This window comes from Erpetoichthys calabaricus, chromosome 8 (assembly GCF_900747795.2).
Source record: "Erpetoichthys calabaricus chromosome 8, fErpCal1.3, whole genome shotgun sequence".
NCBI classification, from domain to species: Eukaryota; Metazoa; Chordata; class Cladistia; order Polypteriformes; family Polypteridae; genus Erpetoichthys; species Erpetoichthys calabaricus.
This window is the reverse complement of record NC_041401.2, coordinates 196902649-196922606: the sequence shown is the minus strand read 5'-3', so window position 1 is coordinate 196922606 and position 19958 is coordinate 196902649. Positions and strand designations below refer to the sequence as shown.

The window sequence follows — 19958 nt, the reverse complement described above, 5'->3', positions numbered from 1 at the left end:
GTTGGCTCAGGATCAGCTATCTTGGGAGGTGGATGGATGGATAAGTCTGTGTGTGAAGCAGAGAGAGCATGCAAGTGGCACACAGACAAAGAACCCAGTCAGTATGCCACTGCGCCACCCAGTCTCAGTCCCTGGCACTTTTAACCATTTGGGTCACATTGATTTTCTCCTTCTGCCTTTTGCGTCGCCTGTATGATGAGGTGGGCCTGTCTGGTCCAGTCCAACACAAGGTGCCCAATGTTCACGTAACTTGCCAGTATCCGGCAGTGAAATGAGAATATTTGTGGTACTCATCCATCAAGTGCCTTGCGTTAGGTCCGTGTCTCCTTCCTCGAAACGAGCGACGATGGCGTAGCCTTCTATGCATTATTTAGGATGCAATTACAGTCCTTAGCCAAGTTCATTGATTGATTTTAGAGACGCAGAATCCTCCTTCTAAGTGAGAAGTTCAGAATTGTAATCAGTGTGGCTGCTCCATTAATGCGTTCAGCACTCATCGCTTGCCAATCACGTTATGCCAAAGCCAAGGAATCGACTGCCATCCCATCCAGGTCTCCCCTGGCACCCTAAAACTGGCCGGACAGCTGCTTTTTAAATTTGAGTCCGTGGGGTTGGCCCATCTTTCCTGTTCTAGCCAGCTGGTAGATGTGGGATTTTGGCGTTGTGTGCCACTTTTATTTCCTTAATAGATGCCACCGCACAAGGAACCTAAGCAGTGGTAATAAATGAGTGCAAGCGCGGGGGCTTAGATGGTGGGTATCAAAGAAGTAAGCAAACAGTGGCGGCCCCTGTCGGGCCTGATAGACATGGCATGGATAAGATGGCGAGGGCAGTGGATGAGCAGGTATCACAGTTCAATGTGAGCCTGCAGTATAACACATCCGAATGCCTTAACGTGTTCCAGAATGTTCTAGAGTTTCAAATGAAGTGAAGACACTTTGTCCATCTATCCATCCGTCCATTTTCTAAACCTGTTTTGTCATTAATGTCACATAGAGGCGCTTCTTCACCGTGTCCCTAATGTAACCCACCTTCTGAGGCACACTGGAGGCGCATGTGCAGGAAAGTCGCTATAAAAAATCAGTTGTCTTGGCTTTGACCTTGTTAACAGCAGAGGGGGGTCCCATGGTGGCCCTGAGCCCAACATCCAGCTTCACGTTTGTACAGAGGAGCCTGGCAGGTGACGTGCATCACGGAGAAGCACACGGGGGCTCAGCGCAGCCGACTCAATGAGCTCTCTGGGGTCCTCGCGTCTGCCTGCCATGCCAGGGTGCCCTCTGGGGGGCATGTTTGCAGTTGTCTGAGCTCTGACAGCTGAAATGGTTCCCTCAGAGTCACAAAAGTGATGAGTGAATATCAGGGTTGTAGCTTTATATAGCGCCTTTCAGTAGTGCCCACCATCCCAAGGTGCTCTACTGGTGTAGTGTTTGTGTTCTTCTGTCCTGGGAGTCCGGCCTGGTGAACTGATTTCCTCGGGGTTACAGTGGTGAAGACAGAATGTTAGTGTGGTCCCTTTATATAGCGCCTTTCAGTAGTGCCCACCATCCTGAGGTACAGGTACACTCTTTGAGCCCTGCCAGGTGAACTCATGTCCTTGGAGTTACACGGGTGGTCAGTGATGAAGACTTTTTTTATATATAGTGCCTTTCATTAGTGCCCCCCCCCCCCAGGTCCTGTACTGGTGTCATGTCTGCAGTTTTCCTGCTACCCTGGACTCTGCCAGGTGACGTGATTCCCTCAGGGTCTCGCTCTTTTTCTTGAGTCACTTCACAATACCGCGCCATTCCAAGGTTCTGTTCACTGGTTTTGCACTTTTCAGCCATGGGGGGGTGCTGGTAGTTGTGGTTGTTTATAGTGCCTTTCAGCAGGTGCTGCGCAGGTTCAACACACTTGTTTCCAGACTGCTACCCTGGGCACACCGGTGGGTGAAGCGATGGTTCAGTTGTCATGCGGTAGGTAAGTCAGTGGTGGAGACTTGTGTTGTCCAGTTGTGACCAGCAGGGGGTGACGTGGCCTGAATCAGGTGAATTGGCTCCTCGGCTGCTCTTTCTGATGTGTTGGTGACACGTTAGGGGTGGGTGACACGGGGGCACAGGGATTATCCAGCCTCCTGGGTTCAAATCCCATGTGTGGGTATTGTCTGTGCTGTGCTTACATGTTCTCTCCTGTCTGTTTTTCTCCAGTATGCCAAGGATGTGTACGTCAGGTCGATGGGCGACACTAATGTGGCACGGCCTGTGTATGAGTAAGCGCTCTGACGAGCTGGCGCCCTCTCCAGCGCTGGTGCCTGCCTTCCACCCAGTGCTGCCATGAATTGGTTTAATTGGGGTGAGTGCTGTGGGAAATGCCTGGGCCCATCAGAGTGGCATGGTGCCTTTACCAGTGTACTGGGGTCCTTCATTTTCTTTTTCGGAATTTTTGATGAAGGTAGAGGCAGCTGGGCACGCAGATTCTTGGAGTGAAATATGCCACCCTAGTGGGGTTGGGATGGTCTCGGTCTTCCAGTCAACTTTTTGGAGCCCCTGAAAATCAAAATGATAGAGGGTTCCTGAACATATTTTTTTTTTTAATACATTATGGTGTCCTTGGTGCCGGCAAGACCACTCAGCCCCAGAAGAACTGGGCAGAGCTAGATACTTGAGTGGCAGCTAGTTGGGCGGGGCTACACCCTTGAGTAACAGGGATGGGCATCCTCTGGCCAGCTTTGGGAGGAGTTGAGAAAGGGGGCGGAGACTCATTATGTAACGGCGTTTCGTCTACTTAAGATGCGCATATTCTAATGTATCGTATTCTGAAGTGTTCACTCATTGGACATGCCACAGAGACAGAGGGTGCAACCAACTCCTGAGCACGATTGGGACCCCCAGATTACCACCACTTGTGGTCAGATGGGTTACAGAGTATTTGATGTCAGAGGTGTATGGTGTCTGTGCTGCCCCCTACTGTTCCCAAATGCAGGGACGGGTCTCATTACATGCTAACAGTGTGTCATCTGCCCCGCCCCACACCTGGGCTTATATGCTACACTCGGGCGTCCAACCCCGCCCACATGTGACCCCGCCCCACATCACGTCGTGATCAAGTTCCGAGCAGTGCTGCACCCAGCCTGAGCTGCAGGTCCTCGTGCGAGTGTCATTGTCATTCTGTTACAATTTTAAGGCTGCCACACAAACGCCAGCAACAACAGCAATGTTTGTGCGTCCAAATGTGGGAATTCAAAAGAATTTCGGAGTGGGATTTACGACTCGGCCCCAGGAGGCGCGGCGGTCTCGCTTCTACCAGCGCAGATGGATGTTGATGAGGGGACCAAAAGCACTTCAGCAGTAAATAATCTCTGAGTTATTTGTTTCTTCTCCGTCTCGCTGCTTTTAATCCTGTCCATTCGCATTTCTGCGTCTTGAGGATTTTTTTCTTTTTTATTATTGAGCCTTTTGAATTGTTATGAGTCACTCAGCACTTTGTAACGATTTCCATAATTCCTCAAATGAGCACCGATCAGTTAAGATAAAAAAAAAAAAAAAAAAAAGCGTGGTGAATGGTGGAAATGTCACCGGCGCCACCGCCTGTGCACCGACATGGAGAAACGTGCCAGGCCGCTGCCTCCCGCTCCTTCTCAGACGCCATCCCGACACGTCGGCCTCCTGCTGCGCCCGATGACCCCAAGTCCCTTACACAGTCCCTAGAATTGCAATCTGTTTGAAGAACAGGAGGACCCTACAGCACAAACCCCACAGGAGTGAGCCCAAGCCCACCTGGCTGCCCCCCAAGAGGGTGGTCTGTGTGTGGCACACTGGAACAAACTGTAAATGATGAGGCTACGGACTTGCATTGTGTCCACATGTAAAAAAAGAGGCTCATACAAATGGATGGATATGCGCAATGGGCATAGGGAAAGGCGCTATATGAAGGAAAGGTCTTCTTTTTGACAATTCATCCAGACAGGCGCTATATAAAATAAAAGATGTTCATTTTGTGATCGCTGCCTGCTTTTATTTGAGTGACCCAGCACATGCATTGTGAAGGCTTTAGAGTATGCCCACCAGTGTGGCCCACTTAAGCAGCCGCTTCCTGTGCCCTCTTGCCAGCTCTTGTTGGCCACACTCTCTGGCACCTATCCTGTGATTTCCTGGGGGTGAAGATCGAATGCTAGTGTTGTAGCTTTATATAGTGCCTTTCAATGGTGCCCACCATCCCAAGGTGCCACACAGGTGTGCCGTTTGCATTCTCCTACCCGTGTGAGCCGTGCCAAGTGGGCCGCTTTCTTCAGGGTTACACAGACAGTCAGTTATGAAGGCTGAATATGCAGATGGTGACTTTATGTGGCATCTTTCAATAGTGCCCACCCTAAGGTAGTTTTCATCACTGTGAGTTCTGCCAGCTGTGTTACACTGGTGAAGACTGAGCATTAGCATTGTAGCTTTATATAGCGCCTTTCAATAGAGTTCACCATCCCAAGGTGCTCTCTGGCTGTCCTGTTCTACCCTGTGAGCCCTGCCAGGCCTCTCTGGCACCTCTAGTGTCTCCCTTCTGCAGTCCTGTCTCTGCCTCTTGTCATTCTGGGTCACCAGCGCCCCCTATCTGCCCACCCTGACATCTTTTACCCCTGCTGCCCTTTTTGGGTGACCTTGCCACACAGAGTCTAGTGTAGCAGTGCTCCTCTCCATCTTTCCTGCTTATCATTTTGCTGGGGCACCATGGTAGCCCTCCTAGTGACCCCTGACTTACTACACTGGCACATGCAGGGCTCTCTTACCCTTGCAGTGATGCCCCTGCTTAGTGTACTTCTGGGGTACCTTGCCATACACATTTTAATGTCCCCTGTGCTCTCATATTGATGGTAACAGGATTGGGCTTATTCTTCACCATACTGGCACTTCCTAAAGGCCCTTATGTCTACACTGGCATGAGCAGGATGGCTCCATTTGCCATTTGTGGTACCCTCCTCTCTCTTTCTCTGGTCTTGATTTCCTTTCTCCTGGCACACCACTGAGACAGACTGGTAGTGTGTGTGCAGGTTTGGCAGTGCCAGGTTACACCTCTGTAAGTGTGCTAGTGTGATGTCACCCACTTTAAAGTGCCGGTTAAGTGACGTCAGCTGTTTGTTTATGCTGGGGGGGGAGAGAAGGGGGGCTGCTGCATGATTTACAAAGGCTGGCATTAATATAATAGGAAAAGCAGCAAAGTGGAATAAAAGCAGCGCCAGCGGGCAATTCAGTGTCACGAGTGAAAAAGACTTACAATTTCTATAAATCCCGCGGGCGCCATGTCCGCGTTGTTAGGCGGGCCGCTTCGCCCCTCTAATGGCGTCGTCTGTTTGCACACATCTCCCTTTGAGCTGCCAGCTCGAGTCTTTGTTATTGAGTAGCGTTAATTGGCGGTCGCCCCTCCAGCGACTTGCAGGACCCTTTGTCGCTTTGTTGTGGAGAGACGATGGGAGCAGGCCAGCGGAACATAACAGAAAAACAAAAAGCAAAAGGGACCCCCGGCCACAGTAACCTGAAGAGATCAAATCAGAGTGGCCTTCTGTTTTAGGGTGGGCTGCGTGGCTCTGGGGCTTCGTTTGTCATTTCTGACTGACCCAGTCTGAGCAGGAGGGGGGAGATGATGCCCTACTTGACGAATATAGCGCCTCTGTCGTCTGCTCGGGGTCACAGCGGTGGGGGGTTGACGTCTATTCAAGGACCACATTGATGCCAAGGGGCAGATGTTTCATGCTCAAGGCTGGCACTCGTGCCAGGAGAGCAGCCAGGCTGCAGTGGGCCATCCCACCTGGCACCAGACTTCCCTCATTGGCATGCACAGGACTGCTCCTCATTTTTTCTTACAGTTGTGCCCCTGCATACTGCCATGCCACACAGAGTAATGCCCTTTAGTGACCCGGTCTTGTCCTTTTCCAACTGTATTGCCCCTGCCTACTGCCGTGCCATTCAAATTCCTGCCCCCAGTAACTCCTGTTCTCCCACACTGGCATGTATAGGGCTGCTTCTTCCCTTTCTAGCTATGATGTCTTTGCCTACTGCCATGCCATACACACTGCTACCCTATAGTGACCCCAGTCTTCCTACACTGGCATGTGTAAGATTCCTCCTCCTCATTCTTTCCTGCAGTGATGCCCCATCTACTGCCATGCTACACACATTAGCCACCCCATTGACACTTGCTTTCCCACGCTGGCATACACTGGACCACCCGTCTGTCTTCCCTGCTAACTGCCATGCCATCCACACATTAGCGCCCCCTAGTCTAGTCGACTCCAGTCTTCTTAACTGGCTGCCTTTCCTGCAGTGATGACCCTGCCTACTGCCATGCCATACACACATTAGTCGACTCCAGTCTTTCCACACTGGAATGTAGAGGATGGCATCTTTTGCCAGTGTGGTGCATGTCCCCTGCCCAGAAGAGATGCCAGGCTGGAGTGGGCCATCCTTGCTGAAGCAGTGGAGCAGGCGGTCTTCACATAGACAAGACTCGGTGTCCTCATGCTGTTTGATGTATACTGGATCTTCCTCAGCTGAATCATCATCTTCATGTGAATTCCCCCATTTCTGCCCAGGCGTTCCTCCTCCTTCTTCCAGATATTGGCAGACTGGTAATCCACTGCTGCCACCTGCTGGTTGGAGGTTCTACCCTTTATTTATTAGTCCTGCTGCTTTACTTGTTTTATGCCACTCCCACACACTTGGCCCCGCCCTGTTGATGCTCACCTGCATGTTTCCTCACAGGTCAGAATTGCAATAATAAGGAGGTGACATCAGCAGTTGCATCTCGGCTCCTTTGCTTCCTTTGTGTTCTCCCAGACGTCGCCCCTGTTGACGGACCCTCGGTTTTGTTGTTCCAATGCCTCGTCGCTCTCATATTATGCAAATGAAGCTGTGTTCGTTCTTAAACGTTAATTACGAGCAGATTTTTGCCTTCGAGCTCCTCATTTAAGAGACAAAAACAACTTGCTGTTCGAGTCCTTCAGGAGAGAAGCACCAATTAGCAGCTCTGCTCTAATGGAAAAACGCAAATGGAGAGGCTGGCACGGGACACTCGGTGGTGGGCATCAGTCTGCCACGGCCAGCCTGCAGAGGTGGCTTTCACGTGCATATTTGTGCAGTATGTGTTCTGGTAGGTGAGTTCCTAGCTCAGGGTCACATTTTTATAGCGCCTTTCATCACTCAAAGGCACTTTGCAGGTGTTTTAGCCGGGTGTAGAGTTGGCTGCCCATGCGGGTTTGAACCCGTGTCCTTGTTGTTCTATATAGTGCCTTAGAGGGCACACGTTATAAGAGTACTGCTCTGTCCTTACTTGTACAATGTGAGCAGTGACAGGTGACAGTATGCGCTGTGTGGCAGGAGTGTCACCCACCCTGTGTAGCACCTTTCACCCCTGAGTGTCAACCTAAGGCCCTTCCATAGTTATACTATGAGAGGGAGTGATGGTGACTGCACCTGTGACTTGTGGGTTTATATAGCACCTTTCAGTGCTCGGCTTATGCACAGATTGATGCATTTATAGTAACTGGGGGGGAGTCTGAATGTCCGATCCTGATAGTTTATATAGTGAGCGCTCGTTTCTACAGCATAAGCCATGGAAGGTGAAGTGGCACATATGAGCGCACCTCCATCACTGAACTGGGAAGTAAAAGGATTGGCTCAGGGTGAAACACACAGTCAACAGTGACGTTTGCACCGGGAACTTGTTATGTTATATAGTGCCTTGCAATGCTAAATATCAGTGCAGAAATACAGCAGTTTACACGCTGGCTCACGTATCTGGAGCACAGGTCCATGAAACAGCACATGTGGGCCACAGCAGGAATTAGGGGTGGAGACTCTGATCTTGAATAGAGCGCCTTACAGCGAGTCACTTAATACAAATGCTGTTTAGCTCTCCTTTCTGCAGCGGGAGGAGTTGAAGGTGAAGTGATGCACATCAAGGGGGTGAAGCGACCCTCTCAGAATCAGACAGAGAGCCCCTGATGGAGAGTACACCTGTGACTTGTCACTTTTTATAGTGCCTTTCAGTACTAAATATCTGTGTATAGTTTATACCCCAGTTCATATATCTGTCCATGAAGTAACACACGTAAGACTGGAGGCGGAATGTTCTGTTATATAGCGCCTTATAGTGAACACCATCTGAGGCCACTTATCCGGAATGTCATTTCACTCCTAGTGAGGTGTGGTTAGCCGTATTGGAAGGTGAAGTAACTCGCTTGGGGTCAGACAGAGAGCCAATGATGGAGATGGCACCTGTGACCTTCATGCCAAATGTCACCCAAAGGCACTTTACAGGTATCTGCAGAGCTGGTAGCCATATGTGGCTGCATGCGGAGTCTCTGACTTGACCTTATATAGTGCCTTTCAATACTAAATATCAGCATAGGGACAGTTTATACATGGCTTCATGTTCCTTCAGAGCTGGAGCACAAGTCCCTGAAGGAGGCGTTAGTGGCGGCGGAGACTGAATCTCTGATCTTGTTCTTTTATATAGCGCCTTCTAGTGAGCACCATCTGAGGTCACGTGTCCTCATTTTTACTGAGTGAGGAGCTGAAATGGCGCCGATCAAGGCGACCCCCTCTTGTTTTGGAAGGTGAGATGGCCCACGTGACCTGTCCTGTTATATAGTGCCCTTCCTCACCAGAGACGGCCCCCATGCTGTTTACAGATGTCCTGCACACGCGTATCACAGGTAAGTGACGCGACACACTTGGGATCACACGAGGCGACGCGCGTTCGGATTGGTTCGGACTTGTCATGTTTGTAGTGCCTTTAATGAGTGAGCACCATTGGGGGGGCTGCGTGCCCGTCCAGCGCCTTTGTGGTCACATTAGTTACACTGGGAGGTGAGCTGACCTGCTCTGAGCCCTGTGGCGAGTTACGGATGGGCATTGAAGTGGGCGCTTGGCTGCTCGGTCACGATGTCTCGTTAGGTTCTATCCGTTTACAGGGTAAGCCGAGACCCCCACCCCAGCTGATGCCCTGCCCGTTTTCCCGTTAATGTGTCCATTTGCCGTTTAGTGATGTGCGCGGTGTTCATTTCTAGGACTGCTGTGCTAATGTGGCACTCGCTCCGTCACTGAAGTGGCGCTCAGTGGAGTTTTGTCGGCGCACATTTTCTTCCCGGTGCCACTTATCTACTTTTTCACCTTTTCGTCTGAGTGCTCAGAGCAGATCTGCACAGCAATTTTCTCCGAAAGGGGGTCTTGTAATGAGCCTTTTAGTGGGTTTGGGTGGGGGGCTAACGTTAGCAGGATTGTCGAGCCTGAACTATTGAGGCTAATTATGCACGGTAAGTGAATGAGCGCCCACCGGGGTTACCGGGGGTGCACAGGGATGGGCCGTCCGAGTTAGAGAAGATGACGGGAAAACAAAAACTAGAAAGTTAACGGTCATTAGCGAAGTGTCTATGAGGAGACGGGCAGGGGGGATGGGGGCGAGGCCAGGGTGCAGACAGAGAGAGAGAGAGATTCGGAGCCCCCCACCCTCCCCTCCTTCTACTAACACAGGATTAGGGGAGGGGATTTTTTTTTTTTTTTTACTGCCGTGGGCCTTTTTAGGAATCTCTCGATTGCTTCCTAGCAGTGGAGGCGCACAGCCGGCCAAACAGCCAGTGGAGGGACACGCGCGCTCTCGATGTCCGAGGGACCAGAGCGACTTCCGGATATGTCGTGCAGGTAAGCAGAACAAGCTCGGCTTTTTACTCTCCGTCGACAGAGGCTGGGAATAAAAACACAAATAAATAAGACATTCTTGGACTTGTGTGCACGGAATCCAGAAGGGCAGCCCTCGATCGCTCTGCTCGGCGCTTGTGACTGCCGCTCCACCGGGGGTCGGGCTGTCCGGCGGAGATCCGTTGCGCCCCACTTTAGTTCGGGTTTTTGAAACGCACGAGTCAGTCGCCGGGTCCGTGCGCTTAACTCCACCTGGAATAGCAGATGACATTCTTGTGCGCGGCGGCGCCTGGTGAGTTGCAAAGACCGAATTGTTGCAGCGATGGCGTTTAAAAAAATAAACATCAAAATCTGCTGGACGTGCGTAATAAGCCCGTGAATGACCGCCAGAAATGTGCGCTTATGGCAGAAATCACCTTGACGAGGACCCAGCCCCATCTCCCCACGGGGCACATTTTTCGTTATAAAAATAAATGCAAGTCTACCTCGGGATCCTGGAAAGAAGCGCCGAGCCCGGGATTGACGTGGGCGCGCGCGCGCGCGCTCTCCGCACCTTTGTGCTTTAATCAGACTTTAATTGGCTGCCATTTGCATGAAGTCCTAATGAGGCGCATTCCTTTGGGTCTTAAGAGAACAGACGGGCGCATCCCCTGCGGGATTGGAGCTTTTAAAAGCGCGCCTTCGGTTGCCATGGGGCGAAACAAAAAAAAAAAGTTAGGACGCCTCTCGGCTGGGACCGTGGCTGGTGACAACGACGTGACGTGAGGTTCAAACGTCTCTCCGGGGTCAGGATCATCCCACCCAAAGAGCCACCTGGAGGAGACACGCGAGACTATTAAAGGCATCTTTCATACTTTGTGAAGGACTCCAGTGGCACTGAGGTTGGCGCTCAGCAGACGCTCCTGAGCCGATTATTCGCTCGCTTTGCGCTGCCTGATATGCCCTCCCCGTGTCTGTGTTGTTAGGTGCCCAATGCTTGGTGACATCGGCTCCACGACCCTGCTCTGGATAAGCGGCTTTGGAAGATGGATGCTCTTCCGATTAGCACTCCTGCTTCCCAGTTGCCAAATTGGAGTGGTGGCTCTGAGGTTAGGGATCTGCACTGGCAAACGGAAGGTTGCTGGTTCGAATCCCGTAAATGTCAAAAGGGACTCTGCTCTGTTGGGCCCTTAACCTGCAATTGCTGAGCACTTTGAGTAGTGAGAAAAGCGCTATATAAATGCAAAGAATGATTATATTAATCATTATTATACGCACCCTAATAATAATCATTTTATTTATGTAGCGCAACGGTGTTCACACAGGTTTTCTACGAAAGGCACTATACACATGTAAAGGATGGCAGGTTCATTTTCTACGTAGGCTCACTGTGCTCTGCTGGTCTCTCTGTACAATGTGATGACAAATTGTAGATTACTGGTCTGGAAAATGTCCAAATGGCAGGCACTGTAGAAAGGCGCTATATGTAAGGCACTATATTCAGTTATTAGGGTGCAAGTTTAAACCCCTCCACTTACTAACTCTGTCCCCTAAGCTCATCACCATATGTAGAAATGACACTAACAGCTGGAATGTTGTGCACTGTATAAAGGCGCTATATTCAGGTGAAGACTCAAACCCCTCCACTTACTAACGTTGTCACCTTAAACCTCCCACCATATGCTGGAGGCAGCCTTGTGGAAGTGCAGCTGACAGTTGTGTTGGTGTTCCCTGTGGCCCGGTGCCGTATAAAAGGCACTATACAGGGTAGTAGCTCATCATGTGGCTTGCGGTGTCACCCTGAGTGACTCTCTCTTTCCATCTGCCAGAGTGGCTCATGTTGTACTAATATGGACTCAATGGTGTCTTCTCTCTACTGCTACTGGGAGTTGTGTTTTACTACAGAAAGGCACTATATACAATTGTAGTTTTTTTTTTTGGCAGATGGGGGGGGGGGTTATCTCCTCAAAATGTTGAAACTTGCAATCCATTGTATTTCATACCTGTGGCTTGTCATTGTCTGTAGAAAGGCGCTATATACTATAGTTGGGACAGATGTCCACTTCTGACTGTCTGTGTGACCCTGAGCTTGTCACCTCATTTCTCGACTGTCATGTTACATGTGTATGAGCAGAACTTGTGAAGTATCTGCCCAGCTGTGTGGAACAGCACTGATAACAGAAAGGCGCTATATACGATAATGGGGTGTCACGTTCAGGTCACAAATGTCCTTTCTGTGTGACCCCAAAGTTGCTGCTGCTTCTTCCTCTGTTCACTTTGTATAAATATAACATTGGTGGGTTTTGTGTACACAGTTCCCCGCGATGGTGTTTTAGTACAGAAAGGCGCTATACTGTATAAAGTTACAAGTTGGCAAGTTCAGTCTTCAACACTGAAGAGCTCGGAGGACCTGAGGGTGGCATTTCATCTGCCTGGAATTGACTGACTTTGGTTCTGTCTGTTGGTGTCATTGCTCTGGTGGTCACTCTGAACTGGCCTGGTGTGTGCCCGTTAATGGACTGGCACCCCAGCCTGAGTTATTTTGCTGTCTTGAACCAAGAGCTGCTGCTGGGATGTGACTCCATTGGGCAATGAATGAATGAATGAATATTGTGTCTCCTGTTCTAGCAGCCGTTCCACCTGCCACCTGAAGCTAAGCACGTTTGTGCCCGGCCAGCACTTGAATGGGACACCAACCAGTTAAACTCCAGCAGGGGGCGCTTACCCTCTGCAGATCCCACAGCCCCCATTGCAGTGGCGGGGACACTGGGCTGTAAAAATTGTTGTCCTCACAAACCGGGGTCCTGGCCCTCTGGCTGCTCTGTCATCCCTTCACCCTCTAATAGCTAACGTGTGGTGGGTGTACTGGTCAAAGAATGGCTGCCATCACAACATTCAGGGGGCTGCTGCACGTTGGTGGTGGCTGAAGTGGCTCCCCACTGTCTATGTAAAGGGTCTCGAGGGTCTTGAAAGCCACTCTATAAATGTAACTGTCTCTCTAATAAGGATCAGCTGAATAAACGTGTTGGGTGTGAAGAAACATTTACTGCGGGGGGCAATGCCAGGGCACAGTGAGGAGGGGCTGTCGCTTGCGCTTGTATCTCGCATTAATTCAGAAAATCAAGAATATATTTAGGAGTAATGGGGGTCACTTTATGGTGGTCTAGTGGTAGTGCTGCTCCCATTGTGGTAAGGAGACCCGTCCTGGTCCTCCCTCTGTGTGTGTTGTCTGCATGTGCTCCCAGAGTCCATGTTGGTTTCTGCCGCCTGCTCAGATTTCCTCTCACAGTCCAAAGACATGCGGGTGAGGTGGACTGGCGATGCTAAACTGAGCCTGGCGTGTGTGTGTGTGTTCAGTCCAGGTGGTGTTCTTGCCTTGTGCCCAATTCTTTCTGTGACAGACTCCAGCTTCCCCGTGACATTCGCTCTGGATAAGCACATCTGGAAGATGGACAGATAGACAGTGAGGTTTGGCAGCACTACTGCCTTCCAGCTCCGGGCACATGGGTTGAAATGCCAGTCAGAGTGCCATCTGTGTGGAGTTTGTATGTTATCCGTGTATCCCCTTGAGACGTCTCCTGTCTGCTCTCACACCACAGAGATGTGCAGTTTGGCTAACTGAGGGTTCAGATTTGCTGAGTGTAAGTGGCTGATGTAGACTGGCACACTGTTTCTTACCCAGTACTACCCAGTATCAGGGGCACAGCAAGCTGTTTTGAGGGGGTATACAAGATTTCATTTTGGGCTCCCGTTCTGCATGCATTTTATAAAGCAAAAAACAGCAGGTACTGACATGGGCACAGACATTGGCACTGAGGGTGGTGAGGCCAGAATTGACCGGCTAGACCCTAAGATAATAATCCAGCAATAATCATCATCATCATCAAACTGGCGTAGCATCAGAGACACAGCCGTTTGAAAGTCAATGTCTGCTTGTCCCACCCGATGGATTGTTGACTGGTTGAGCAGACTTGATTGACACAAAGACCCCCCAGTTATCTCTCTCTCTCTCTCTCTCTCGCTCTGTGCCTCTCAATTTTCTTTGCCATCCTTACCAGTATCCCCATAAATGGCATGTAGGTGGGCACCAGAAAGGCCAGCTGCTCACAAAAGACTGATGCTGGATTTGCAGAAAGGCAGAGGATGGCAAAATGAGAGACCATCACGCCTATGGTGGTCCGTCTTCTGTAGGGCCTGAAGTTTTGAATCGCCCTTGGCACATTCTGCCACAGTGTGCTAGGGGGCACTACTGAATCAGTTGTGTTTTTATTGTGTCGTCATTATTTGGTTGTGTGTAAAGTTCTGGATACTCTTAATGCAAAAACCTTTTGGGGTCCAGTCAGCCATCGGCAGGCCAACTGGCCGCTCAGCGTCTTTATGGACAACAATGATGGGTTGGGGGGTCCATTTGTTACTGACCTGTGCCCCCAGTGATGCCATCCCTATACAGGGTTCACCCAGGTGAGGGCACAGGCCAGTAAGAGCCAGCAACTCCGATGGCTTCAATGACAGTTGGGACAAAAATATGGAGGCGGGGGCCAAAAGAGCAGTTCTGGCAGGAGTAACGTCTCTGGCTTCACTGGAAATGACGGCAGACATGTTGGTACCTGCTCAGTCGGCCTGGCGCTAGCGAGGACCTGGAGGGCGAGCCTATGGAGGAGCGGAGTGACGGCGCATGTGGAGTGAGAAGATGGATGAAGTGGCTGGAATGTGGGGAGTAACGTGGCCAAACCCAGAGGGCACAGCTGCCCGCATGTCGGAGTCCCATTGTGCCCGTTGCTCTGCCCTTTTCAGTGCCTTTTTTAACTGTCTGAGAGGTCAAGCGTTGGTCATTTGGGCAGAGCAGGTTTGAATTCCTGTCACCCCTGCCTGGGCACATTTAGGCAGACATATGGCAAGAGACCGATTGGACTGCTGCTTGGGATAGGACTGTAATGGAAAGGCGCTATATAACGTTATGGGGAGGTGACTCACTGTGTCACCTCAGGGCTCCTTAAGCCTACATATAGGGGAGCAAGTGTAGTGGATGCACACAGCGGCCTGGGGTTGGTGTTCCCAAAGGTTCTCTATAGAGTTAGAAGATGAGCCGGCTGTCCTGTTTGTAGGCTCACTGCTGAGCCACCAGCCCTCTCCAGATGTGAGCGAGGTGCTCTGTAAAGGCACGATATTCAGTTCTTAGGGCGCAGCCTCACACTCCTCCACACTAGAGAGAGCATCGTGGAAATGCAACCGACAATTGGAATGGTGTCCACTGTAGAAAGGCACTATATAAAAGGCACTATATAGGATTAGAGTATAGCCACCTCTGCCCATTATCGTCTTGCCGTGTGACCCCGAGTGAGTCTCTTCATCTGCTTGACCTCACATTGTAGAATTGTATGGAAATCAATTGTGTTTTATCCAGGTGGCTTCTGGGAATCCATCTTTACAACTGAAAGGCGCTACAGTATATTCATTTGTAGTTTTCTGCCATTTAGTGAGTGTGCCCTTTTGTATTTTACACCTGTGGCTCCTGAGGGTGGTGTTCACTATTGAAAGGCACTATACAGTATAGTGCTGTTGGGGGGCAGAGGTTGAAAGCCCACTCCTGACCCTGTGTGTGACCCCCTCACCTATCAGAGCTCCCATCACACACGTATGAGTTCAAATCTGCCCAGTTGACAACAGAAAGGCGCTCTATAAGAGGTCATATGTTGGTTTTCTTTGTGTGACCCCAAATTGTCAGTTCGCCTTTCGGGGTTTGCCTTCTAGAAGTTTCATCTGCACAGTTCCCTGGAGTCGTATTTTAGTACAGAAAGGCGCTATAAGTGTGCAGGTTTAGTCTCCAGCCACCACCGAATGGTTTCTGAAGCCCTGAGTGGGGCGTTTTCTCTGCCTGGAGTCAATTCAGTTTTGGTCTGTGCGGCTCCTGCGGGTGCTTCCTCGCCACTTAAAGGCACTATATAGAAAGGAGAATGTGGTTGCCTGTTATCTCCTGGGATTCCTGGCCACTGCCTAATATCTGTGTGTGCCTTCTATGTTTTGCAGGTGTCACTCCAAGGCCATCCTTGGCAGCTAGTCGACCGGACGGCCCGTTCACCATGGTAGTGTCTCAGCCGCACGCCACCTTCAGGTCTGCTCTCCCTGGGCTCCTCCTTTTCCTGACGCTTCACCTCTGCTCGTCTCAGAATTCCTTTGCCCCTGAGGACAGGCCGCAGGATTTGTGTTCTAGAAGAGAGCACCCCACCGTCTCCTTTGATGGTAAGTAGGGGGCCCTGTGACTGCCGTGGCGCCGGTGGGCATCGACATTCTGATTTGGTGCTTCCTGTTTGGTTCCATCGAGAAGGCAGACTGGAGCACAGTGGGTGGGGTTGGTAGGCGGGTAAACTGTCAATGGTTTTAGACTTTGGCAAATCACAGAGCAGGGTTTTGCTGTCGGGCATCCCCAACCGCTGTTATTTGTCTGTCATTTTCCAGTTCAGCCAATTGACTTAGCAATATTTAAATAAAAAGGCGGGGCTAACACTGTCAGTGTCGGCGATTTGCCGGCAAGCAGGGCTGATTATCTGCAGTGGAGTAGCGTAGTGGCTTAGTTGGTTGGTTGGTGTAGCTGAGAGCAGGGTTCAAGGTGAGCTTTAGGGCAGGCAGTGTGGTGGCGTAGTAGTTAAGACTTTGGACTTCAAACCCTGAGACTGTGGGGTCAAATCCCACTACTGGCACTGTGTGGCCATGAAAGGATTTTGCCACATTAAATGAAGATTTTTTTTTTTTTTTTTTGTCAGCCCCGGCACCTCCTGCAGGATAAAATCGTCGGAGAGTTCAGCATTTTAATAGCACCTTTAATAGCATAGGGACTTGCAAAGCTGTTTCTGTATCATTTTTAAATTAGTAATTATGCAGTTTATCCAACTTGATTTAAGGACAAGTGTCTGTGTGTCCCTCCAGTTTCTGTGTCTGCCTTTTCCAACAGGTGGCGCATTACAAACGCTTGTAGTGATACTTTTGATCACTACAGAGGTTTGTGGTGCGCCATCTGTTGGAATGACAAGTGTAACGCACTTTATTACTACATGCAGTACAAATACATTCCAATAGATAGCGCACTGCAAACATTAACAACTTTAAATTTCATCCCATCTTGGATGGGTAGCACACCTAGTACAAGGAATTCCATGCTCACCTCACTGCGGCCACTTCTGGTCTAACAGGGCACCAAATGTTCCGCTGTTAACCAGGCTGCTTCATCGTAATACGGGGGTCCAGGTCCACCACTTAGCCCCGAATGGTCCAAGCTCTCTGTTAGCTTTAACCTGTGCAATCTGTCATTAAACAATTCTAATGGAATTCAACTCTAAATGTTGAAACACATTTAACCACCAATGGAGAAGACTTCATATTTAAGTGGGTTGGACGTGACCTGGCAGAGGGCGCCACACTGGCCATTTCTACAGGTGGCGCAGTGGTAGTACTGTTGCTTTGCAGTAAGGAGATTATAGGTTCGCTTCCTGGGTCCTCCCTGTGTGGAGAGCGCTTTGAGTAGTGAGAAAAGCGCTATATAAATGTAAAGAATTATTGTTATTATTATTATTATTATTTCTGCATCATGAGTGAGCTGCCACTGACAAAGACCACCGATGAGAGGCGGCTGACGTGACTGGGGTGTAGCGAAGCAGGTAGGATGTGGTCGGTCAGTTAACAGCTGACCACTACAAACGCTTATGAGAGCACAGGAGCTCAAGTGCCCCCTTGTGGTGTCAGGGCTTTCTGCACTGCCTCTTCCTCTTGATAAAGATGTTGCTAGAATTAAAGAAGCGTCATGGGGTGTTGGCAGTTGGAACGCCAGGACAGCCGTCTGTCCATCTTCAGACCTGCTTTGGCCAACTTCAGTGTCACAGAGGTGCCAGTCCATTGCATGGCACGCTCACACACTTCGATACCAGGTCAGTTAACATGGCCTGCAGGTGTTTTGGGATGTGACATTAAACCCGCATAGAGGATTAGAGCTCACAAGGGCAAGGGGCGGACACAAAGTCTCCAGACAGACTGCAGTCAGAAGTGGCTTGTTAAACGGGAAACGTCAAATCGTGTGAAATGCTTTTGTATAGCGCCTTGAAGAGCCTCACAGACTGTCCAGTGCCTTGAAGGGAAGCTGGGATGACCATTTAACGCCAACAATGAACTCTCAATGAGAGCAGCGCAGCTTCTGTGTAGCCCCCAGACAAGGGTTCAAGTCACAGTGAGGACACTCCACTCCTTCCCCCTGTGTCTCCAGCTGCTCCCATTTCCTCCCACGTCAGTTGGACTGGCCAGATGTGAGCGGGCACCCCTGCCAGGGTGGGTCTCAGCCAGGTGACCAGTCCCTTCATGGCCAAATGGGACAAAAACTCAAGCAGGCTGTTTCCCAGAATCCCCCCCCCCCTTTTTTTTCCCTCAATATCCCGGCCATTTTCCACTTTTAGGTTTTGTTCACCAGCTTGTGCCAGGTGAGAGTTTTACTTATCGCTTGGGTAAGATGGACGTGCCCACTCGCTGGAGCGTCTAATATTTGTGCCGGATTGGTGACTGTAACCCTGCATAATATTCTCGGCTCCACTTCATCCAAGTCAGGGCTGGATTGCTGAAATCCTGTGAAATTTTTATTTTCATTTTGTTTTTCCCCAGCCAAGTCAAATTAGCATTTTTGGGCGGGCGCCAGTTTGTAAATATTTGGGCCTTTGGGGGGCTATTAAGTGGTTTTTGTTGTATTGAACATTAAGGCCGTTTTAATTCTGTCCCATCACACGATAAAAGCTTATGATTTATTGTTCCGGCCTTTTCCGTGAGTCCTGCTAGCACCCCCCAACCCCCACCCTCAACCCCCTACTCCATCGTCAAGCACAACTGGTCACTAATGCATTATTCCGGCTTTCCCATATTGACGAGGAATGCATTATCATCCATCAAGCTGAGATCAGGATTAAGCCCCCCGGGCAGGTTTGCCTGGAGATTTTTCTTCTTTGTTCACTGAGGTCTCTTTTGGATTTCCAGCTGCATTTTGTAAAGGGGGCTGATCTTCTGTTTGTTCTGACGGACATGTAAGAGGGCTCAGTGATCCGTGTCACAAAGTTACTCCAGTGACGTCATCGACAGGCAGTGTCGCCCCCCAGTGGCAGAGCCAGTATGTTGTAGAAACGAGAACCCACCACCGGCTCCTCATGCCAGCCCAGCTGAGAATCATGGGAGTGGGTTCAGTGTGCTGTCGTTGTCATCCTTTTGTTATTTTGGCTTTGCTGTCTTGGAGTTTCTGGGACGTCTTGGTGGCTCTTCTGGGGTTTTTGAGGTTGAATGATATTCTAAAAAACAAACGAATGACAATGAAAAGTGAAGAAAGATGAGAAAGAGAAGCACAGGGGGAGCCCTGGCTGGAGCAGAACTCCTCTTCAGAGCTCCCCCTAGAGGCCGTGGTGTTTGGGGGTCATTTTTAGATGATCTTTTGTTTTGTTAAATTTTGAGGGTTTCTTGTTTTTATTCTTGGAGTATTAAATAGTTTTGCTTTTTATTATCGGGGGGCTCTGCCACTTGCGTTTGGGGACATTTTAAACAGATTGTACTTTTCATGGGAATTGTTACATATGCATAATTGAACTAACTGTTTAACATTACAGCGAGTAATTAACTAAAGTAAAAAACAGTAAAACGTAATAAATTCAAAGAAAATTGTTTCATGTTGCGTTAGAGTAATTTGTTGAGTTATTCATTTTCGTTCTCTTTGGCTTTGAGATTAACACGCAAATACTTTTTAAACTTTTACTGTAAAACTTCAGTAAAAACAATTTTTTGAATTAACTTTTTCGTGAAGATTGCATTGAATTTTGATTCCGTGTTTGGACTTTCATTGTGACAACACAACGTATAACTGCTCATTAATGAAATTTGCATTAGAGTAATTCGTTGAGTGATACATTTTTGTTCTGTTTGGCTTTGCAATTAACACGCAAATACTTTTTAAACTCACACTTTTACTGTAAAACTTCAGTAAAAACAATATTTGGAATTCATTTTTTCGTGAAGATCGCATTGAATTTTGATTCCATGTTTGGACTTTCATCGTGATAACGCAACGTATAACTGCCTGTGAGTGAATTTTGCTTCTTTCTCTCTGAAAAATAAAGCGACATTTTTGAATGTTTGTCCCTGTGATTTGTTAATTGTCTTTGTAAAAGTTATTCTTACGGGAAACTGTCAACGTTTTAATGCGAATGGCATATCAAGATCTCCTTTGGTGTCTCATGTTAGATGGACTTCATTACCTTTCTTGTCACCTGTTAAAATTTTACATGTCAGAATTGTTTGACCAATTTT

General features: G+C 49.3%; 1 protein-coding gene across 2 annotated transcripts in view; it reads left to right on the top strand.

The window, feature by feature from the left end:
- The window catches only part of sema5ba (sema domain, seven thrombospondin repeats (type 1 and type 1-like), transmembrane domain (TM) and short cytoplasmic domain, (semaphorin) 5Ba), a 157331-nt gene that overhangs the window by 76035 nt on the left and 61338 nt on the right, over positions 1-19958 (top strand). Inside the window, exons 1-2 of one of the 2 annotated variants that reach the window (XM_028808078.2) lie at positions 9401-9662; positions 15666-15878. In XM_028808078.2, the coding sequence (XP_028663911.2) occupies positions 9416-9662; positions 15666-15878 (460 nt within the window). In that variant the 5' untranslated portion in view covers positions 9401-9415. Of the gene's footprint in view, positions 1-9400; positions 9663-15665; positions 15879-19958 lie in introns of those variants that run through there. The other variant, XM_028808077.2, reaches the window with a different exon arrangement.